Raw genomic sequence first — 20,742 nt, 5'->3', positions numbered from 1 at the left:
GAAGGGACGCGATGGATGTGGGAGGAGGAAGCCGATATGCGACCCGGAATTTTCTCAGACGCTTGATGCTTTCCATCGTGCCACAACATGGCTTTGCCATTCTTCTTTTCCGACATGACGACCTTCTCATATACATTCCTTCGGATCGCCTCTCTCCGCCCTCGTCCTCGTTTTTCAATCTCACGATCAAGGCATTTCTTTATTCTACCTCTTCACCTTCTTTGCTATAGTCAATGTAAATTTTTTCCCCTCCCCTCTAAACAGCGAGAAAGACTGGGCGGGCAGCTTGTACTGCTTGTTCTACACGTCTGACGAGCTCTCTCTGCCTCTCTGCCTCTCAGCTTTTCGCTCTTCGCTGTTCTTGAGCGGCTCCTCAGAGAGCAATTTTTATTCTCATCTCCAAGAACGGGTTCAAGTATCATATATATACCTGACACCAATGTACGATCTTTTGAACGAGTAAACATGCCATTCACTGCCCATCGTACAAGTCTTCAAGGCTCCATTTGGGTCTTGTCAAGAGTTCAAAGCCGTCATTGGTGTATCCCGCTTTGAGCTTGATGAGTCCCGCCCAAGCGATCATCGCGGCGTTGTCTGAGCGCGCACAGTCAACGACACGAGCGAGATACCTGTACTCACCTGTACAGAGTGCTTTTGGCGGGTAGTACAATTTGATGCGCCCCCTTTTAGACGACAGGCGTCCCAAGAGGGCAGATACTCTACACAGTGTCAGAGGAGACATTCAACCTTTTGCTTTGGCTGACCTTGACCTCAGATGCTGGTTGGACGCAACACCACCACTCATGACTAATCCAGTGACGCTCCTGAGCTTTATGGAATGGATCTTGAAGCAAAGTTCAATCTTTTGCACAATGTGACCCATGATGGAGTCTTGGAACACTCGCGAGACCTCCCTTTTGGTAGCCTCATCTACCATTGAGCTTGCCACACGGAGTCGGAAATCATCCTCCCCAATCGAAGTCGGGGACTTGAGAGGTATACCGCCTTCGCGAGAGTAAGGAATTTGGGAGTCACTCGTCAATGCGTCTATCAACCGTTCGGCGTGACTTGTCAGGCCACTGAATGAGAATGCTAGAAGCCTATCACTCTCGCCGAGTTTCATCATTGGCACCGGGAGGGGAGGTATAGGGTCAGAATCGTAAGGGGGGAGAGGAGGTAAAGCGGCATAATCTTCGAGTATGGCTCCAGCGCCTTTATCTGGTCGAGCGGAAAGTTGTAGGTATCGAGAAATTCGATCCACGGCGTTACTGTGCTTGAATCAGTTTTGTATTAACACCTTAGACATCGGGCTCACCCCACACGCGAGTCCAACGTATCTGCTATAATCTCGTACTCGTCCCATGCCGTCGCCAAGACGATCTGAGTATGCCCGCCAGAGACGAGAAGCGTAAGGAACGGGAAGGAAGGAGGATCATCTTCGGTGAGAAGCGGAGTAAGGGTGTGAGCTTGCTGGAGGTTCACCATCAGCATTGGCCGTCATTAAGGACTCTGGTCATACCATATGGTGAACAGCAAGGATAGGCTTAGAGTGCGCGGCAGCCAAAGCCTTTGCGGCGGTCCCGCAGACATGCAGACATCCCGGCATACCAGGTCCGCGGGTATACGCAACGACATCGATATCGTCCATGGAGAGGCCACTTTCAGAGAAGACACGAGCGATAGCTTGGGGCTGGATGAATAGTCAGCCAGACAAGAAAGACATGGGCGCGCGACGTTCCGCTCACAAGGTTCACAGAATGGGCCAGCTGAGCTTCGCGAGGATGAATTCCACCCCATTTAGCATTTGATTCGAGCTGCTTGATGATGATATTTGACCATATCTTTCGATCCGAGTCGACGATGGCAGCGCAAGAGTCGTCGGCTGATGATTCCAACGCGAGTACTTTGATGGATTTGGACAGAGTGGAGAAACGTCGTAATGGTACATGATGAGTGGGATGATTTGTTGGGAGCGGAGAGGGTCGATGTGAGAAACGGTGAACGATGGGTTGACCTATCTGGTCCCTTGAGCCAATGTTTCCTCTTGCTTTGCTCGATCTTGAGGACCCCGGCCGGCTCTCCTGATCCCAGCGTAGGGATTCGGCATAGCCTGCTCCCCTTCCGTTGTCGAGCTGCTGCCCTCCGGATGGACTGCTGTAGTCCCAAACTTGCGCTCGATCTGTGCATTTATACCTAACGGGTCGAAGTAGCTCAAGACCGCCGCGGGCAACATGACGCCAAAGATGAGCACTCGAGGACGCAGGACGAATTTGAACGGGCGAGACCATGAGAATGGACGTCTAGGTCGGTCAGGGATGGCCCGACGACGAGAGGTAGAAGTTGAGGAGTCTGAAGGCGGGGCGGGAGGCGCAGGTGTAATGGGCTTGCTGTCTTTCAAGAGAGGAGCACTTGCAGAATCTCGGATCAAGGGATTCGAAGATGGCTTAGAGTCTGACATGAGGGGCCATGGAACGGGCTCGATCGAAAGTCAATGGTCAATGTGCAGCGAAAATAAGATTGTGACATTGAAATTTTGGTTTCACACAGCTCGAAGATGCAACCGGACATTGATTTACGATAGATGACTATACTTGATATCGACTGTGAGAATCATATCATATCGCTACACAGCTACCGCTTAAGGACATCAGCTCTGCTGAGCAAGCTGAGTCGTCCAGTTATACGGCTGAAACTTTGTACCCAACGCTCTGGCTCTCTCCTTGTTCAGAGCGATATCCATCCGACGTGGTTTACGCCATTTCCGCGGCTCCAGACCTAGCAGATTACCGACAATCTCAGCAGCAAAGTATCTAGCGAAGGCCATCAGCTGTACTCCAGTCTCCAACCTCGCAGAACTGACTTTGGAAATTCCGATCCACCCTTTTCACCCTCGTATACTGCCCCTCCCATGTCTTCTTCCCCGCCACCTCGACCAGAATCATCATCCACTCCTTCAATGACGTGCCCGTAACCCTTTTCACCCTTGTAGTCCCAATGGACCATGAAGTAAGGCAAGTTGGGGACGAGCATACGTCTGAATCCGCCAGGTCTTGACGAGAAGTCGATGAGCTTCTTGTGTTGTGTCCATTCGCTCTCTGATGCGAGGATCGATTCCTGCGAAAAGGTCAGCGAATCCCCCATGACATGACGACCTCACCCTAAAGTACGCTGGGAGGTCTTGAAACTGAGCAAAAGGTACCGGGATTGCCTCAATAAAGGTATGACGCTGTTGCTTGAAGCTGAGAATGGTCTCAAAGAAGATGACGCCCTTGTTGTCCTTGGCATGCATCTGCATCAGGCATTTCATGAAATTCTGCGAAAGTGTGAGTGGGTGAATCACTGCAGGTGCGTCGTACCCTGATTTCTTCCCAATCATCATCCTCCATCTCCAACGAACTGAGATGGTGCTGCAGAGGTACAATCAAGCAGTGCCCTGGCACGAGCTCCTCGAATTGAGTGCAACACATGTATGTCCGGGTGCCTAATGCGACCATCGCAATCTGAGGTGGCCGGTCATCTTGATAGCAGAATGGGCATGTGTCCAAGGCCTTTTTCGTGCGCGCAAAGTCTACCAAGTGTCAGCTCATGCCTCGAGAGCAATCGCTTGCCACGCACCATTGATCGCAAATGCCCTCTTCATAGCGTCAGTTTTCCGCTTTCTTTGCGCAAGCCGCTCCGCATTGTCGTCCATATAATCGAGATCGTCCTGGTCACCATCAGCTTGGGTAGAGGATCATGCGACTCACATCAAATTTCGCATCACGCGTGATCGCAGAAGCCATCTCCGCATCTATATCTTTCTGATCTCCTGCTCCAGCTCCAAATCGTTCCTGTCGGACCAATTCGCCCAATGTCTGTTCGTCATCGTCCGCATTATAACGTATGATATTCCCTTGCCGGTCCCTCGTCTCAAACTGCAAGACGTCAACAAAAGACTCAGATTTGAATCCTCACCTTTTCCGGCTTCTTCCGCCTGTTTCCCGCTCGCTGAACAGCCTCGTCCTGCTTACCCGTTCCCACATCGTACAACTGTCCTCGGCCGTCCAATGTAGGCAGGACTTGGATTTCCGTCCGTCGTCCAGTCTCATCCGCCTCTCTTCCCATTTGACCTTGAATGCCACCACTTGCCCCTGCCCATAACCCTGCACCTCCCTGGTCCCCTCCAGCACGCTCAGACCGAATCATCTCCCTCTCATACTCTTCCTCCAGCTGCTGTGCTTTTGGGTCATCCATCAATCTCGCACGAATGACTTTCGCTTGCAGCTTATTCAGAGCCTCCGTAGACATGGGCGGCTGAGAGCTTGTCGAATCGCCAGACACTTGATCGTTCCGGCTTGGATCGGAGAACGGGTACCCGGACGACTGTCGAGTAAGTGAAGTGGGTGTAAAGACATTAGGGATAGGCGTGGAGATTTTGGCGGGATTATTGGAATTTGGCAGAGCACTGTGGACCGTCCTAGGAGTCCCACTTTCACTCCTTCGCAGTTCGGCCACTCGTGTTCCGGATCCAGAAGGTGTCGCCGTATCTTCAGATTCACCAGGTCGCCTGAATCCGGCTCTCGAGCCCGGACGACTCGCCCCTTCTTCCGACATGAACATGAATCTTTTGTTTCCGCCAACGTCTGGCGTCCGCATGCCTGATGATCCGGGTGTAGAAGTCCCTGCCATTTCACCACCACGACGTGACTCGCGCCGCTTATCCCTTTCGTCTAGTATCCGACGCTCTTCCAGCGCCTCGTTGAAGTCTTCGATGGATCCGTACCGTTCCATAGCGACGTCTTCGATATCTCGGCCCCTGAGTTACCTGATCAGCGCCCGCGTACGTGTGACAGGTTCTAATAGAACGAATTACGCACTGCTCTTCCGCTTGTTCGTACAGCCGCTTCAGCTTCATCATTCGCCATTGATGACCCGGTCCCCCAGGCGTGACTTTTTTCTTCTCAGGAGCTTCGTACTCGTCCAATGACTTGCCCTCTTTGAGCTGTAAGTTGAGCTCCCTCCGGTCAATCTGAAGAGCTCCAGGGTCAGGCTTATCGTCCTGAGCACCTTTCCGCTTATGCTCCGTCCCCAGTGACGAAAAGAAGTCGCCATCTCCAGCAGGGATCATTGATTCGTTCTCATGGGCGATTGCCGACCCGCCACTCCAAGCCGAGGACCCAGCGCTCTGAGGAATATCTCTCGTGACCTTCGGGATGGTCGCTGACGTCGCCATCGGACCAGGATCTAGCATCCATGCTTCACGTTGTCTCGTCTCTGCACTTGCTGATGTCGATGGTGGAGGTGGAACTTCGGCATGGACAGCTTGTGATCGATTGCCCAGAGCTTCAGATGTAGGTATGTTTGACACGGCGACCTGTATGTAATGGATCAATACTCACGTTGAGCCGAGCCTCACTTGTACGGCGTACGCCCACACTCACCGCTCCATCGACACTTTTCTCGACCCACATATCCCCATCATCATCGTCATCCACGACATCAAGCTCTTCGTGCTTCCTGCTTTCTCTTCTCTTCTCCTTCTTCAGCCTCTTTCTCTCCTTACGCTCCTCTTCGGTCTCATCGCGATCCTTGTCTCTTCTATGTTTTCGTCTTCTATCGTCGTTCTCTTCATCAGAATACCGATGCCGATGAGTTTTGTCACGCGACGAATGTTTGTGAGATGATCGATGCTCATTATCCCGCTCCTTTTGCCTCCTGCTAGGAGACGCAGACCGGTCCCTCCTTGAGCTCTCTCCCATGGTCACTGGAACACTGCACACAACCTCCTCAGAGTCATAACTCGCCTCGAAAGGACGTCACAGTTCGGAAAGCTTATGTAAAGTTTTCCGAAATTCGCCGCCCATTCAAAAGTTTGGTTCCGTGTTTTCGTCTGGGAGTCTCGCCGCTCAAGGGCTCTGCACTGTATGTTCTTTCTCATCTCATTAGCCTCGAGTCAGTAACTTCGTTTACGATCCACTCGCTCCACCGTCATATTCCCCTTGTCAGGCATCCATATCCTCAGGCGACCTCTTATTCACCATGGAATCACGCAACATGGAGCATCGACGAGCCAATTTTAAGGGGAAAACTCAATTTTCAGCCCAAGAGGTGAGCAAAATGCCCATACATTCCTTTTGGAGTGGCCTTTCAGAGACGATACACGGTGGACCCGAGTCATGAATTCCGCGTCAACGTGAAGCCTATCGCTGACCCAAACCTTTCCATAGCTACGGAGACGTCGTGAAGAGCAACAGGTCGAGATTCGGAAGCAAAAAGTGAGCTGCACTGATTCGACAAAAAATCGCGTCGAGAGGCACGAGACTCGATGCGAATTGTTGCTGACGAGGTTCTTCCCCCAGCGTGAAGAATCGATCGCGAAACGTCGAAACTTCCAGCCGACCGTCGAAGATACGGGTGACTCGGACGATGATGTCGATCTGGAGCCAGCTCCATTTGCACAGTCACTCCAGTTGATGCTCCAGGCCGTTTACAGTAATGACCAGGATGCTCAGCTCGAAGCGACCACCAAATTCCGGAGGTGGGTTCTGCTTAGCTGCGATCGCTGATGTGTCTCTAGGCTGTTATCAAAGGAGAAGAACCCTCCGATCGACAAGGTCATTGAATGTGGAGTCGTGCCGAGATTTGTCGAATTCTTGTCCAGTTCAAACACGATGCTTCAGGTGAGTCTCGCTAAAGAAGCGCAGATTGCATCCTCGCTGACAAGAATTCTAGTTCGAGGCTGCATGGGCATTGACAAGTGAGTCAGCAATGGCAAAGGGTTCCACCACTGACACTAATCCTAGACATCGCGTCTGGTACATCCGATCACACTCAAGTGGTCATCCAGGCCGGTGCTGTCCCTCACTTCATCCGTCTCCTTTCGTCCAACGTTCTCGATGTTCGAGAGCAAGCGTGAGTAAGAGATCGTGGTGTAGCCACTCACCATTTCCAGTGTGTGGGCCTTAGGAAACGTTGCCGGAGATTCTCCTAAATGTCGGGACCACGTTCTCGCCCAGGGAGCTCTCCAGCCTCTGCTCATGCTCCTCAACGAGAACCACAAGCTTTCCATGCTCAGAAACGCCACATGGACATTGAGCAACTTTTGCCGTGGCAAGCAGCCTCAGCCAAAGTGGTCACAGGTGAGCTATCAACCTGGCCGTGCAATACTTATCACCGGCTCAGATCGCCCCGGCCCTTTCCATTCTTACCAAGCTCATCTACTCTATGGACGATGAGGTCCTGATAGACGCTTGTTGGGCCATCTCCTACTTGTCAGATGGCTCAAATGACAAGATCCAGGCTGTCATCGAGAGCGGAGTCTGCAGAAGATTGGTCGATCTCTTGATGTAGGTCTATTGTTGTCATCGGTGCTGATCATATACAGGCACCCTTCTACTGCCGTTCAGACTCCTGCTCTCCGATCCGTGGGAAACATCGTCACTGGTGACGATGTCCAGACGCAAGTCATTATTGCTTCCGGCGCTCTCCCTGCCTTGTTGAGCCTGCTCTCGTCTCCTAAGGACGGGATCAGGAAAGAAGCATGTTGGACGATCTCCAACATCACTGCCGGATCTCCCATGCAAATCAAGGCTATCATTGACGCGTAAGTCACAAGTACAGGAATTAAAAAAAGCTTTGCTGACAGTCTCTCCAGCAATATCATTCCCCCTCTCATCAATATTCTCCAAAATGCGGACTTTAGAACAAAGAAGGAAGCTTGTTGGGCCATCTCGAACGCGACTTCTGGAGGACTTCAAGAGCCTCAGCAGATTCGATACCTCGTCACGCAAGGCTGCATCAAGCCCATGTGTGACTTGTTGCAATCTATGGATAACAAGATCATTCAGGTCGCTTTGGATGGACTAGAAAACATCCTCAAAGTCGGAGAGATTGACAAAGAGGCTCAAGGCCCGGGAGCTGTGAACAAGTACGCGCAGTACATTGAAGAAGCGGGTGGGATGGTGTCGATTCACAATCTCCAGCACCACCAAAACCTGGAGATTTACAAAAAGTGTTTCTATATCATGGACAGTGAGTCGCCTATATCTCGTCAAGACATGGCTAACATTCATCAGAATTCTTCCCAGACGACGAAGAAGAGGAAGCCGAAGCGTCTGCTCCCGCTGTCGATGCGTCAGGCCAATACGCTTTCCAATCTGATGGTGAGCACAGGAGACTGTAATATTACGCTGATTTTCTTTAGTGTCTGCTCCTCAAGGTGGATTCAACTTTGGAAACTAGATTGTCACCTTTTCCTACCCTGTCGCCTCGCCTCGTTTTCCGAATCATCACTCTTTCTCGCATCAGGACGCCTGTCGGGCGCGCTCTGTGCTCGTCATTCTGCTCCGTACACCAAAAATAGAATATGGTCCCACCCTGCTCGAGGGCGATTCACTCGACTCCGGATCAGCGCATCTGTTTGAACACCCCTGTAAAACGACTGACTCCCTTCTCGAACTCTACGACCTGTCTTTCTGGTCCTCCTTCCCGTTCTCTGGTCATCTTCCCTATTTCGGCATTTCTCGCGGCTCCCAATACACATCTGGACTGTAGGCATCGCAGATCCAGTTTCTCGTCTTCGCATGGACTTTTATCATCTAGGAGCTTCACGTTGGGCACGGTGAACTTACCGATAGCCTTGTTTCCCCCCCTTTTCGCACGAAAAATAGTACGCAACACGACATATCTAGCACGGTTTCTGTTTCCTGCTCTCTGGCATTTCCGGCAAACGACATTACGAGTGTACAGCTAGCGCGCATGGTTGCTAGCGTTGATATGCTCTTTCATCGTCCTTTCTCACCGTTATCAAGGTCGAGAAGGTGGATTTCCCTTGTAGATTATGACCTATGGTGCAACACGGCCAAGGTCACCTATACCCCCCACCTGAGCGGAGATTTTCGCTATATAGATACCATCCGCCTGCTTTACATAGCTAGCTGCGCAGTCTGGGCTCGATATTAAAGAGCCCGCTATTGCGTGCTGAACCCATCCTTCGCATGCAGCTTTTGATGGATTGAGACTGTTGTTCAAGCGGACACAATGCATCTTCCGGGACCAGCCGTAAAATTGAATTGTAGTGAAAGAATATAAAATATAGACAGAGGTCCGCAGATGGCTCTGGTTCAGCTCTCAGCAAGGTTGAATGTCGCCTCTGTATCTGCTCTAGAGGGCGAGATCTATTGAAGATGCAAGGAAATAAAAATGCAGGCGAAAGAGGTATACACAATATACTTGTAAATGGTTTTTCTGTCTCCGGTGGATGATGTAAGAAAGGTGGAAAGTGATCGTCAGAGCTGCTGAAACGAGCTTCTGTTGCGTGCTTTTGATTCGTGGACGAATAACACATGTCGGCACAAGAAGGGAAAGGTAGCAAGGTGGGGGATGGCAGGAGGAGGCAGCTTAAGATCGATAGCCAGCAAACATGCTCGGCTGCTGCTGCTGAATGATGACCATCAGTCTATGTCAAAGACAGTAAGAGACATACTCCCACCATCATTTGTCCATAGTACATTTGATTTGCCCCCGAGCCAGATGACTGGCCCATGATACCCAATCCTCCGACATTCGGTTGGGGTTCAAACGTGACGGGAGGTTGAGACAAGGCGGAGCCGACTCGAAGTCCTTGATTTTGAAAATAAGGCATGTCGATGCTTGGTGATGCAAACTGGGTCGTACGTCAGTTCAACGACTTGAGGAAGCATGGAGGTGTCCGACTCACTGGGTTGAAAGGGTCAGAACCTGGACTCATCATCTGCGAAGCTGGAGATAAACGACCCCGATGTCTGTTCAAGGGGGTCCTAGGAGAGGCATTGACTTTGGGGCTGGAATTGCCTCTTGGTTGAAGGGGCATGTTCTGAGCGACGAGCAAAGGCGATAGATTTTGGCCCATGGTACCATACGGAGTGAGACCACCAGGGGTGAGCCCGCCTCCAGAGACGGGCGAGGGACTGGGTTGATGATACGCAGGGTAGTAGCCGTATGCTGGATGTTGAGGCATCTGATGTTGAGCGGGAAGGCTCGGGAGTCCTTGGTTGCCCCATACTGGTCTTGGTGCAAAGGACTGTCCCATGTGTCCGGATGGAATGGGAAGGCCCACAGCCTCCAGCAAGACGCGATACGGTGGAGTCGAAGCGGCCTTGATAGAGGGCAGGACGCGTCGGCATGCTTCAAGACACATTGATTTGTCCTCGGCAGAGATGGTGCTGATCGCTAGCATCTTACCGATGACTTGAGCGCCATTGTTAGCATCTCCAAGAATGTCCAGAAGTACGCTGTCCTTTGCAGATGTGAAGATTGCATGGAGGAGGGAAGAAGCGGCGTGAGGCTCGGCCGTTTGAGAAATGACTGGCGGAGTGTTGTCAGTAGAGGCATCTACTGTTGAAACAGCTGCTTACTTCTCAGCACCGTTAATGAGGCCAACTTATGCGTGCAGAGATGCGCAATATGAGGAGCGAATCGGTTTGAGAGCAGTCCATATCGGCCAGGGAGATTAGATTGGTCCACAAGCCAGGTCAGTAACAGCGCGCCGTTCGGGTTCGTGGCGAGAGGGATGGAGTTAAGAATGATACCGGCGGATATGCGTTTCTGATAGCTATGAGCACTCGGCCCGATGGAGGCTTCAGCAGCTCACCTTTTGATATAATGATGTAAAGTTACTCTCAAGACAAGTTCTCATGCACCTTGCCCCGAATCGACTCTGGGCGATATCCCACATTCGATCAATCATCGCGTCAAAGACATAGCTATTCCAAGGCCCGCCGAACCTAAGTGTCCCAGCGCAGACGTAGTTGCCCAAGGAATCGCACATGAGAGGAGGGGCGAACGGTCGGAGATTGTCCACGATCAATTGCCGGTCTGCGGGCTCGTGGCTACATTCAATGATCTTTTGAGCAGCCCAAGTACCATTTTTGTGGATTCCAATCATGGCGAGATGAGGGGCAATCTTCTCGAGCATGGCTCGGCGGAGACGAGGCGAGCAGCGCTCAAAGAGCTTTTGAATGACCGTGTTGCCAATATAATCGCTAGCGAGCTGGACGAATCAGTCGGAATTTTTCCTCTCACGAAGAGACCCTGCTTACCTCCGCGCAATCTTCCATCAATTCGTCAGTCATAGCGTCAATTTCGGCAAGAGTGCATGGACCTCCATCAAGCTGTCTTCGCATATCCTTGAGCCTAGGTGAGTCAAAGCGGCGATGAGGTCGTTCAGTGATAATTGGAATGGCAGTGTAGTAGCTGCTCGGCGCACGAGGTTCTAAGGTGGGTCAGAGTCGTCCTGCAGACCAAGGAACTCACCAGCAGCGGCCTTGACATCGGAATCCTCCTCTGGCCGACCACCACTGAGCACAGACATAATCATTTGTTGCTCTGTTACCTCGCCTCCGTCACTCAAACCCTTTTCGAGGACTTGTTCGTGCACTCCTTGCTTGACCAGGTCCAAAACCAGTTGACTTCGATAGTTCTCCACACCACCGCCTTCGACAGACACTTGTTGCTCGGTCGAGACAGACGTAGCTCCTTTGACGGTTGAAAGTTGCTCCGTGAGCTTCTCGGGTGACGTCTCGTCGTCTTCATCATCCCCGAGAACGGGTGATTTGGTTGGCACTCGAGCGAACCCGATCCGAATGGGTCCAACGTCAGAGCCAAGGATGTCCCGACCATTGAGAGCAGTCCTAGCCGAGACTGCGGAATCTAGGCGTTCAAAATTGACAAAGCCACAGCACTGAAGATGGTTAGATTGTCGTTGACCAGGTCCGCTCACCTTGTGCATGAGGACTCTTGCGGATTCCACAGGTCCAAAAGGCGAAAAGATTTGTAAGAGAGTGGCGGAACTTGTCGTACCTGGAATGCTGCCAATCCACAGTGCCCGAGTTGGCATGGAGGAAATTTCAGTTCCATGGTCAAGGGAGCCAACGCCGGCTGACAGCGGCACAAGATTGACGATATTGGCTGGAAGAGGTGGCACGGGAGGAAGAGTTTGCGCAGGCGTAGAAGAACCGTTCGTACCGGTACTCGTACTTGGATACATGAGCGCCGAAGCAGATGCGGTGGATCGATGACCTGTGCCATTGGCGGAAGCGGACGGGGCGGAGTCGATCTTGCCGAAACCTATGCGTACTGGAGCCGTCTCTGACAGCGCAGTGACGTGCCCTCCCATTCGATTGAGAACGTCGTCTCTTGCCCGAATAGCATCACCTTTCTCCATAAAATTGACGAATGCGCATGTCTAGAACTTGTCAGTATGATTGCGAGAGGAGTTCTTGCGCACCTTTTCTGGCAGCATTCGCACGCTTTCGATGGCGCCGTAGGGCGCAAAGACGTGAAGCAGGGCGGCGCTCGTAGCACCTACATCGAGATTTCCGATCCATAAACTCCTGGTGGGTACCTGGGGCGTAGATGTGCCTGTCACGTCAGGGGTTGTAGCTCGAGATATGGAGGAGGAGAACGACATTCTTGGTGCACGACTCTGTGAATGATCTCGCTGACGCCCAGCATCAGTGCCCGCGCGAGTTCGAGGGGGGTAACCATAGTGTGCGGAGAGGCCTTGAGGTGCAAACATGTTCGCCTGAACGGGAGACTGTGGAATGGAGCTGAGGAAGCCTCCGGCTGGCATTCTACGTCCGTCGAGTCCTGCAATCGTCGTTGCCCGAGGTCGATGAGAATCCTTAGAATTAGGTGTGCCTTGGCCATACCCATAGCCTCCAGCATTGTAGATATCTTCGTTCGCGTCGTAGAGCCCCATTTCAGCCATCTGCCCAGCAAGCTCTTCGCCATGGTCTTTGTCGTACTGACCGTAGGCCCCGATGCCAACCACTGATTGGCGATGAGGACGAGCAAAGTTGGATACGGTACTGGCTCGGTGTCGAGATGCTGGACCCGAATTAGCAATAGCTCGTTGAGCCTGGTTCCGCAGTTCAGCCATGGACGCAGGAGGCACGTCGTTGCCATCTTCTAAACCGAGATAGTCGAGGGTGGAGAAGTTGAGATCAAGAGATGCAGCGGAGTCGGACATCGTGGAGGCGTTCTGCTCTTCCTCCTGCTGCAATTGACCCAGTGGTGTGCGAGCCTGACTGGGATTGGCGAGCCAAGCGTTTGAGAAGGCTGAAGATCCAAACGCATTGCCTACTCCATTCTTAGGAAGAGTCAATGATCCAGAACGGTTCCGACCTGAAGAGGGTGATTCGACATTACCAGCAGTTGAATTGGCATGCCGTAGACCTGGCCTACTAGCAGCGGGATTCACGGGGTAAGCAGGAGATAGAGCTGATGTACGTGTAGGAACGGGCGTGGCGTCGTTCATTGGAAGAGGAGGGACTGGCTCATCGGTCGTAAAGCGAGGTGGTGCTTCCAGACTCGACGGGAGTGTACTAAGTGTCAGGTCAGCTTGAAGGATAAAGATTAAGAAGGAAGGTGAAACTTGCCCTGCCCTTGCCCGTCGATACCCTGCACTACTGACTACCTCGTCTTCGATGACTTGCTGTCCTTCATCTTCTCCGATCGACAGAGGTCCATGCTCGGTCGTGACCGTCTCTCTGGCCCGCTTGGCAAATGCAGCGCTCGGGGCCGGAGGAGGAGGAGTTCGACCTTCCTTCGCTCGGGCATTAGAGGTCTTGGGAGGATCTGGGGAGAGCGACGAGCTCTTCTCGAACAGTGAAGGGCGGGGTGGAGATGGCATGGTGGAAAGAATGATCCCCTGAAGACCGGCCTGAGGACAGATATGGGAAATACCTTTTGAGTCTGGATCTACCTTTCAGCGAAATGACTTGTCAATGTCGTGCTGAGAGGAATCAGGGATAATGTAAAGAGCTTGTACCAGCCGACGAAGAGTGTGGAATATGATTATACGGATCCGGAATGGTGGTCAATGGTCGCTGGTCGTCAAGTGAAAGAGTCTATGGTGAAGTGTCGAGCTTGGACGATTTTTAATAGATGAAAAGGCGGTGATGACGACGAGAGGAGGTTCGCAGTGGTAGCGATGATGGTTATGGCTAGATTGATTATACCTTGGTAGTCGTGATGGTTTCGTCTCTCATACAGTGGTGGTGGTAGCGGCCCTCGTCACTTCTCTCTCTCTTCCTGTCATACAAGGCAGCGAGGTAGAGGTGGATGAATAGAATATAGAACTCCAGGGCTCAAAAAGCCTGAAAGCCTGGAATCCTTTCAATGTGACACGCGTGCCCCGGCCGCCTCACTTTTGAGGCAGGAGGGATTTCAACGGGAAGGAGGGAGGGCGGGGAAAGCACAAAGAGGAGTTGGGCTCGAGATCCGAGATCAATGGGGAGTCGCTGACTCGGATATGCCTTGCACACTGTGGTGGATCGCTCGCAGCAGGCATACCATCCTCGCTGCACACTCGAGAGGCGCTGTCGCTCTCTGTCCATCTTCGCAGATGAATTTACGTAAATGCATTGCTTCTCGGCTTCAGTACTTTCAAAAGGATGAATGACCCTTGGAATCGATGATTCTCGCTCTTGCCCCTTCTTACTTGCCTGTGGATGTTCGGTAGGCTCTCCGCGACACTCTGAAAGATGCAAGGAAAGAAACGTGAGCCGCCCTGGTGACACTCTACCTTTCGAAGCGCCTGATTGGCCCGTCATTGCGAGAGCAAATTCAGTTGCCACGCGGCAGCTTGAACCCAGAAGGTCCAAAAGAATACAGTTTGCGAGACGGTAGCAATGAGTCAAGAAGACTAGAGCATATCTGGTGGAGATGATAGGTAGATGTCACAGTATGTTGAGGGGAAAGACAAAATGACAAAAATAATAACAATTACCATTATATTATTGTTATATTTTTAAACATTATGGCCGCGCGGGATTCGACCTACCGATCGAACCCCATTTTACCGTACGGTATGTGATGTAAATCATGATCAAAAGATCATTAATAATAGTTAAGCTACGCGGCCAGCGAAGACGAGGATTTTTGACAATATAATCACCAACGCACGTCTTGGCTATCGAACGTATTTCGATTCTCCGCATCGCCTGGGATCGTTTCTTGTCGCTCACCTCCTCTCGGTCTCGCAGCGTCCAGGGCCCGCCAATGTCTACTACAATGCATTTGTTCAACGCTATGGTTCCTGTCTCTGACTCTTCCACCTGGTGACATAGCGTCGCTAAGGACAAGGACAATACGCACTGATCACAATCTGACACACAAGCCCCTTTATAATCTAGGTACAAGCGCTCTCCTCATCTTTTCTCCTCTCACCATTGGCTTCCTATTCAAGATCCTTCTCCGCACTTTATAACAGATTCAGACTGGCAGCATGACCGACGCGACACCGACTCGATTGTGGGTTGATGACATTCCAACCTTCCAAGGGCTCTTCGCCAAGAGTGGTAAGCTTGACCTTGTCGATGATCGGGTCAGCTGATCCTCGATCCCAGGCAACAGCCTCCTCCGTCCATTCTCTCTCTTCTCTCTCTTCAGAAGTTCAGGTCCTTCGCGCCCTCCGGCCACACTTCTTCGTCCGCTCCATCTTTACACTGCAAAGGATGAGACGGGTCACCAGGCCCTCATCAAACCATTGCTCAACCTTCAGTCCTATTCTCAACAGCTCAAAGAGTACTTGAACACGAAACAAGATGGACCTCTTGACGCCGAGGACGTAGGAGCTGTCTCTTTCCTGCTCGATACTCTGCCGATCGCCATACAAGCAACATCAATCGTTTGGACTTGGGAAGGAGAATGGACGCAAGATGTCGAAGATATGCGAGCCGTCACTCGACAATGCCTCGAAGGAGTCTTTGTCCTTCGACGAGCCGTCAATGAGCTGGATTCTTCTTCCACGTCCCTGACAGAGATCGATCGGAAGCTACTCGGCTCCATCTTTGAGCCGCTTCAACCTACTTCGCTCCATCCAGACGAATACCTTACCATGATGTTTACACGCGCATCTCAGATCCTCGAAGAGCTTGTCGAAGCGTTCCGTCCCAAGAAGCATATATCCTCCAACAGGACAAGTCCTCTGCCGACATCACGGGTCTCCGTTTCTCCCGAGGACGTTTTGGAAGTCTTGGCACTGTTGGAGATCTTAGCTCAAGGTATGGACACCGTCGAAAGCTTGAGCGGTCCACACTTCTCGAAGACCAAAGCTCAGAAGGAGAAGGACAAGCAGAGGCCCATGCGGATTTCGATGCAGGCTAGATTGCTCAGGTGCGATCTGGCTTTCAGCATGGCCAACGGAACCATGAAGGATATCCAGCGTAGGGCGGTCAAAAGACTCGATGTGACACCGGGCAACGATGAAACCGAAGAGAAATCAATCCACAATGTCGAGGAGGAGGAGGAGCATCAAGCCATTCATTGGGAGGAGATAGCAGAATGTTCCCTCCTCGAGTGTCTCGTAAAGTGCAAGCACCTTCTGGAACATCATCGCGGAGCTGTCCTGTCCGATCGGGTGAACAAGGCAGACTACCTAGGACAGGACCCACGACGTATCCCTCTGCCACCTTCTCCTAGGTCGCCTAATGCCAACACTGTCGTGCCACTCCCGGCCGCTCAAGTCGAAGATGCGTCCGACTCAGATGACTCAGAAGTTGAATCCGATGACGCCCTTGATACCTACCCTTGCCCTCTTAGAGCCCTGTTCGGCCTACATGACCGATACGAGGAGCAGCGGCTTGCAGTCTGGCTGACACTGCCTGGAGACAGGAGAACTGGGATGGGGACTTACATGCGAGGCGAAGAGGGCCAAATTGGGGAAGCATGGGATGCCGCGGGAGTCATCATGCTTCTCGATTACGACAAGTGAGGGGGACCAAGCAGAGAGGTAGTACGTCTGCTGACTCCTGAGACATTTCCCTCTCAGCAATCAACTCGTCTCACAATTTGGACTGAGTGACGACAAGCTCGACAAGTGGATAGATCTAGCTTCCAGGAAGAACGCCAAGAAGATCAGGAGGAAGGCGAGGAGGACGGTATAGCCTGCTCCGAAGGGTCTCAAATCACCGCATTATGACCATGTCACCACGTCGGTATAACCTGTTTATTTCACTTGTATTCGCAGCGGATACCATAACGACACGAAATAACGACCTACGACCATGCAAATCAATGTATGACGGCAAGATGCATGCGTTCAGACTGTTCAGGGCTCACTGGTCGCCCGCCTTTTCTCATTTTTTGCGGGGTCGCGGGCTGAAATGTCCGAAAAATCCAAAACCCCGGCGAGACCCACCCCGGGGGCATGACGCAATGATCGGCCTTCTGGTTCCATGGAGATTGCGAGCCATGGCCGTCGTGCTTAGGATCTCCGTGAACAGGACTTGGAGTCATCCCATCCTTCCGATATACAAATACTGGATAGTGATCAAGATGTCAACCCCATCCGCAACGCAAGCAACAACTCCAAGACACACTCCATACACTCGAGACCCAAACGCCCGAACAAATCTCTCTCTCTTTCATCATGTGCTGCAGTTCCAGCGATTCTTGCCGTCTGCGTCGAGAAGCAAGATTGTTACGAAGAGAGCAGCGACGAGAAGCGAAGCTCGCACGAAAGATGGCCAGATACGGCATGTCACCAAGCATGACTCCTCCGACAGTCCTAGCTCCTGTGCCCATCGAGCCAACCCTGAGATATCAACTTACGGAGGCAGCACCTCCCTCATACTCGAGCATCAATGGGTCCACTGGAACTCGAGACATATCTCCGACTGTTAAGAACAGAGCGGGAGCTCGAGCTCAGCAGTATGCCGATTCTGCCAACGGCAGGACCATCGCCAATGAGGTTCGTCCCGCCGTTGTGCCATTCGCCGGGACAGCATGTGAGAAGGGTTATCACAATGTGAGTGATCCGAGCGCGGGAGACCATGGCGCAATTGCTGACTTCGTCTCACAGCCGAAGCAAGTTCACATCGGTGGTGGGCTGCCCTTTCCCTTCGGACTGTTCCAGTGAGTCTATCCTCCTATTCTGGTCAGATTGAGCACCTCGCTCACTGTGCACCTTTCAGAGCTCCAAGGGACTCGCGAATCATTTGCAAGCAATGCGGTCTAGACCTTTCCAAGTCACTCGTGGTCCAGAAGCAGACCATCGGGCAATGAGGCATCGCAGCAACATCCGCCGAAGCGGTACATGCCATCGCATGGAAGACCGCCAAGGCTTACTGCGTAGAGAATTTACAAATGTGGAGTAGTATAGTATAAGACTCGGCTCTTCTCACATGAGATACCCTATAATCGTTGTTCATACCTTTGTTCATAGAGATTTGATGCAAGTGCTTGCTCAGCGTCATCAGGGCTGCCCGTCACAATGCAGTCAGGCTGATTTGTAGGCCGGTTGACCTGCCTCGGGGGCGTTCAAAACCACGCTAGAGAAGTTAATTCGACATTCCAGGGCCAAGATTGTGCCTCGGAAGTTTTTTAGGCAGAATAGACTGACTCGTCGGCCGACAACTTCGGCTGTGGGATATTGGGGACCGAGCAGTGATGCCTCAATCTGTCTTTCAGCGGAATTGGAGCTGTAGTGAGGACAGGACTGCTACATTATCTTTCTATAACCTGAACGCCATCGAGGATAAAGGTCAGTCGATGCAGAACTTGCAGAACTTGGTGGCGCCTTTTTTTTCTTTGGCTTGCTCTCGCCGCTTTCTGAGTCATCACTAGACACTGAGACCTCCGGTAGTGCCATTGACGGTCTAGGAGGATGGCATATGACCATACTGGTCTGTAGATGGCATACCACTGCTTGACGATGAATGATGTACTACTGGGTCTGTGGAACGACCTCGAATCTAGACCGAAAGACGTTCGTTTTCTGCTCGCTAGGAGATCTGCTGGAATGCATGGCTGTGTTTCGAGCATCTCAGGTCTTGAACGTGACCCTAGGTCCCACCCCAGTTCCGTGCCCCGTTGAGCCTAGCCATCTGACTTGTCAAACCGCCACGCCATCCATCTCGGTCACCAAACCTTGTTTATATTTCTGATGATCTGATGAGATGGACCATATTCACGTCGACTTTCAGGCTAAAAGGGGGTCGTACTTGACCGGTCCCCATTTGTCCGAAATGCGTTCCCAATTAGACGACCTTGTCAAGTTGACCACTGCATCGTTTTGCCGTCGTCGGCGGCGGATCCCGTCGGGGCACTGCAATAGCAGCAGCAGCAGCTCCTACTCCCTTTGCAAGGACTTGCCGAAAAGCCCCCTTTTAATTTATGAACGCCACTGGCAGCACCCGCAAAAGGGCCCCCCCTCCCTTGAAATCGAGTTACTACAGCCGAGTGGGTGGAGGCGGATCGGGGTCGAAACCTTGTGGCTATTCTTTGCTCGATTCATTTCCAATGTCGTTTCAGGCTGATTTCGTACCACGGGGCCCGTCGTAACATGTCGAAAAATACATGTTCAGATCTCGAAGATCATGAGAGACAAAAGTATATAAACCCTCGAGGCTGGAGCTCTGTCTGAGACAACCACCGCACAACATCCCCCGCCTCAAGATGTTCAACACTGCCAAATCCCTGCTTGTCATCGGTGGAGCTCTTGCTTCGGCAGCTCCTACCACCCGAGGTCTGCTCACTCCTACTCTTCTTGGGGAGCCTCAGACTGTCGCCATCACCCTCGACCCCAACCTCCAGCGAGACTCTTGTGTCTCTACCACTGAGCTCGTTGATGGACGAGTGTTCTGGTTGTGCCGAGACTCGATCATCCTCAGGAATCAGAACTTGACCGCTGAGATCAAGGAAGGTCTCTTCCAGGGAGGTGCTCTTGGTCTCGTCGCTTCCACTGGATCATGGAGCAACCAAACCCTACTCGGTCCCGAGCTCCAACCCATCCCCGCTGGTCAAGGTCAGACCCAAGTCACTGACAACTACCAGTTGCAGTTGACCCAATATGGAGGTGAAAGCAATTACTTCGCCAACGAGCCTTACGTCTACTATGAGCCCAATGAGTGTAACGGTATCCCCGCCGGCTCCTCTCAAGGTAACTGCAATGACGGTACCCGAATTCCCCTCTGGCCAGACAGCCCTGCCATTGTCACCTCCGTCGATGGGGAAACCACTACCATGCACTTCTACATCAAGGTGCCTCACATTTATGACTTCTTGGGAACTGTCGACTACTACCCCTTCTCGAGTCTGTACAAGCTCGTCCACAACCACGGAGACCCTGCCGACCAGCTTCCCACCATCTCCCTCGTGGACGAGTATTTCTGGCCACGAGGAGCCTTTGCCTACGGTGACTTTGCCAACGTCAAGCAACAAGGCAGTGACTACCTCTATCTTTGGGGTCAATCCTCCCCTCCTCCTTTCTTCAACGTCACCGCCAACCAGACCCAGTACCCCCCTCCCCAGGTCGGTCTCGCCCGTGTCCCCATCGACTCTACCGAGGACAAGAGCGCCTACCAGTACTACTACCCTGCTAGCGGTTGGTCGTCCACTCAACCCCTCACCAACACCACCTCTGCCTTTGTCGATGTTGGTGGCGTCGGTGGAGGTACCATCATCTGGTCCGACCTCTACCAGACTTACCTCTGGTTCTCTCAGCTCCAGGGATCCGGAGTCGCCGAGCTCTACCTCACCACCTCCACCACTCTTGAAGGACCATGGCCCGCTGCCACTTACGTCGCCACCTTCCCCCAAGGAAACTCGTTCGCATACTCTTTGGCTGCTCACCCGGAGATGAGCTTGCTCCCCAACGAGTTCTACTTCACCTACACCCAACAGGTCGACTACCCCGGCACCACCTCCACCGTTTACGCTCAGCCCCTCATGAAGCTCACCTTTGCTTAAGGGCGGGAAGTAGGGCCTTCAGAGGAACAG

The 20,742-nt window shown here is 52.2% G+C and overlaps 7 protein-coding genes across 7 annotated transcripts; 4 read left to right on the top strand and 3 right to left on the bottom strand.

The window, feature by feature from the left end:
- Window positions 1-304: 304 nt before the first annotated feature.
- Window positions 305-2,530, bottom strand: BD324DRAFT_92228 (glycoprotease family-domain-containing protein). Its single transcript, XM_022019277.1, has 6 exons — window positions 1,746-2,530; window positions 1,520-1,690; window positions 1,316-1,470; window positions 765-1,268; window positions 640-719; window positions 305-594 (listed from the first exon to the last, which is right to left on the bottom strand). Exons 1-6 carry the CDS (start codon window positions 2,286-2,288, stop codon window positions 473-475), a joined length of 1,575 nt encoding a protein of 524 aa, XP_021869536.1. The 5' UTR covers window positions 2,289-2,530; the 3' UTR covers window positions 305-472.
- Window positions 2,520-5,784, bottom strand: BD324DRAFT_632489 (CwfJ C-terminus 1-domain-containing protein-like protein). Its single transcript, XM_022016522.1, has 9 exons — window positions 5,421-5,784; window positions 4,857-5,353; window positions 3,955-4,795; window positions 3,747-3,914; window positions 3,616-3,706; window positions 3,357-3,568; window positions 3,158-3,313; window positions 2,861-3,114; window positions 2,520-2,810 (listed from the first exon to the last, which is right to left on the bottom strand). The coding sequence occupies exons 1-9, from the start codon at window positions 5,736-5,738 to the stop codon at window positions 2,648-2,650; spliced, it is 2,700 nt and encodes an 899-aa protein (XP_021869535.1). The 5' UTR covers window positions 5,739-5,784; the 3' UTR covers window positions 2,520-2,647.
- Window positions 5,785-5,889: 105 nt separating this feature from the next.
- BD324DRAFT_92060 (armadillo-type protein) lies at window positions 5,890-8,267 on the top strand. Its single transcript, XM_022019276.1, has 12 exons — window positions 5,890-6,087; window positions 6,207-6,254; window positions 6,339-6,517; window positions 6,557-6,659; window positions 6,712-6,736; window positions 6,783-6,891; window positions 6,932-7,118; window positions 7,162-7,325; window positions 7,364-7,582; window positions 7,634-8,010; window positions 8,055-8,141; window positions 8,183-8,267. Exons 1-12 carry the CDS (start codon window positions 6,019-6,021, stop codon window positions 8,218-8,220), a joined length of 1,605 nt encoding a protein of 534 aa, XP_021869534.1. The 5' UTR covers window positions 5,890-6,018; the 3' UTR covers window positions 8,221-8,267.
- A 741-nt stretch (window positions 8,268-9,008) lies between these two features.
- On the bottom strand, window positions 9,009-14,142 carry BD324DRAFT_632481 (hypothetical protein). The gene is made up of 10 exons (XM_022016521.1): window positions 13,398-14,142; window positions 12,245-13,343; window positions 11,738-12,202; window positions 11,272-11,698; window positions 11,058-11,230; window positions 10,610-11,008; window positions 10,374-10,563; window positions 9,698-10,323; window positions 9,470-9,643; window positions 9,009-9,417 (listed from the first exon to the last, which is right to left on the bottom strand). Exons 1-10 carry the CDS (start codon window positions 13,649-13,651, stop codon window positions 9,379-9,381), a joined length of 3,846 nt encoding a protein of 1,281 aa, XP_021869533.1. The 5' UTR covers window positions 13,652-14,142; the 3' UTR covers window positions 9,009-9,378.
- An 883-nt stretch (window positions 14,143-15,025) lies between these two features.
- BD324DRAFT_632475 (hypothetical protein) lies at window positions 15,026-17,096 on the top strand. The gene is made up of 3 exons (XM_022016520.1): window positions 15,026-15,320; window positions 15,369-16,731; window positions 16,793-17,096. Exons 1-3 carry the CDS (start codon window positions 15,248-15,250, stop codon window positions 16,905-16,907), a joined length of 1,551 nt encoding a protein of 516 aa, XP_021869532.1. The 5' UTR covers window positions 15,026-15,247; the 3' UTR covers window positions 16,908-17,096.
- Window positions 17,097-17,959, top strand: BD324DRAFT_632469 (hypothetical protein). Its single transcript, XM_022016519.1, has 2 exons — window positions 17,097-17,770; window positions 17,825-17,959. Exon 1 carries the CDS (start codon window positions 17,179-17,181, stop codon window positions 17,644-17,646), a length of 468 nt encoding a protein of 155 aa, XP_021869531.1. The 5' UTR covers window positions 17,097-17,178; the 3' UTR covers window positions 17,647-17,770; window positions 17,825-17,959.
- Window positions 17,960-19,419: 1,460 nt separating this feature from the next.
- BD324DRAFT_652475 (hypothetical protein) lies at window positions 19,420-20,712 on the top strand (the record flags this gene model as incomplete). Its single annotated transcript, XM_022018501.1, has 1 exon — window positions 19,420-20,712. The coding sequence occupies one exon, from the start codon at window positions 19,420-19,422 to the stop codon at window positions 20,710-20,712; it is 1,293 nt and encodes a 430-aa protein (XP_021869530.1).
- Between the last annotated feature and the right edge of the window lie 30 nt (window positions 20,713-20,742).

Source organism: Kockovaella imperatae (assembly GCF_002102565.1).
Source record: "Kockovaella imperatae strain NRRL Y-17943 chromosome Unknown BD324scaffold_11, whole genome shotgun sequence".
NCBI lineage: Eukaryota > Fungi > Basidiomycota > Tremellomycetes > Tremellales > Cuniculitremaceae > Kockovaella > Kockovaella imperatae.
This window is presented reverse-complemented; position numbering and strand designations above follow the sequence as displayed.

Bases quoted from the DNA above. Each gene is read 5' to 3' on its own strand.
- BD324DRAFT_92228 (XM_022019277.1), bottom strand. From the start codon at position 2,288: ATGGTCTCGCCCGTTCAAATTCGTCCTGCGTCCTCGAGTGCTCATCTT. The intron at 1,471-1,519 runs GTATGACCAGAG...GTGAACCTCCAG, and splicing joins TCCTTGCTGTTCACCATATG to CAAGCTCACACCCTTACTCC. The intron at 1,269-1,315 runs GTGAGCCCGATG...ATTCAAGCACAG, and splicing joins ACGTTGGACTCGCGTGTGGG to TAACGCCGTGGATCGAATTT.
- BD324DRAFT_632489 (XM_022016522.1), bottom strand. From the start codon at position 5,738: ATGGGAGAGAGCTCAAGGAGGGACCGGTCTGCGTCTCCTAGCAGGAGG. The intron at 3,707-3,746 runs GTGAGTCGCATG...GATGGTGACCAG, and splicing joins CGCGTGATGCGAAATTTGAT to GACGATCTCGATTATATGGA. The intron at 3,115-3,157 runs GTGAGGTCGTCA...ACCTTTTCGCAG, and splicing joins ACCTCCCAGCGTACTTTAGG to GAATCGATCCTCGCATCAGA.
- BD324DRAFT_92060 (XM_022019276.1), top strand. From the start codon at position 6,019: ATGGAATCACGCAACATGGAGCATCGACGAGCCAATTTTAAGGGGAAA. The intron at 6,088-6,206 runs GTGAGCAAAATG...ACCTTTCCATAG, and splicing joins CTCAATTTTCAGCCCAAGAG to CTACGGAGACGTCGTGAAGA. The intron at 8,011-8,054 runs GTGAGTCGCCTA...AACATTCATCAG, and splicing joins GTGTTTCTATATCATGGACA to AATTCTTCCCAGACGACGAA.
- BD324DRAFT_632481 (XM_022016521.1), bottom strand. From the start codon at position 13,651: ATGCCATCTCCACCCCGCCCTTCACTGTTCGAGAAGAGCTCGTCGCTC. The intron at 9,644-9,697 runs GTGAGTCGGACA...CGTACGACCCAG, and splicing joins GTTCTGACCCTTTCAACCCA to TTTGCATCACCAAGCATCGA. The intron at 9,418-9,469 runs GTGGGAGTATGT...GTCATCATTCAG, and splicing joins TGTACTATGGACAAATGATG to CAGCAGCAGCCGAGCATGTT.
- BD324DRAFT_632475 (XM_022016520.1), top strand. From the start codon at position 15,248: ATGACCGACGCGACACCGACTCGATTGTGGGTTGATGACATTCCAACC. The intron at 15,321-15,368 runs GTAAGCTTGACC...CCTCGATCCCAG, and splicing joins AGGGCTCTTCGCCAAGAGTG to GCAACAGCCTCCTCCGTCCA. The intron at 16,732-16,792 runs GTGAGGGGGACC...TTTCCCTCTCAG, and splicing joins ATGCTTCTCGATTACGACAA to CAATCAACTCGTCTCACAAT.
- BD324DRAFT_632469 (XM_022016519.1), top strand. From the start codon at position 17,179: ATGATCGGCCTTCTGGTTCCATGGAGATTGCGAGCCATGGCCGTCGTG.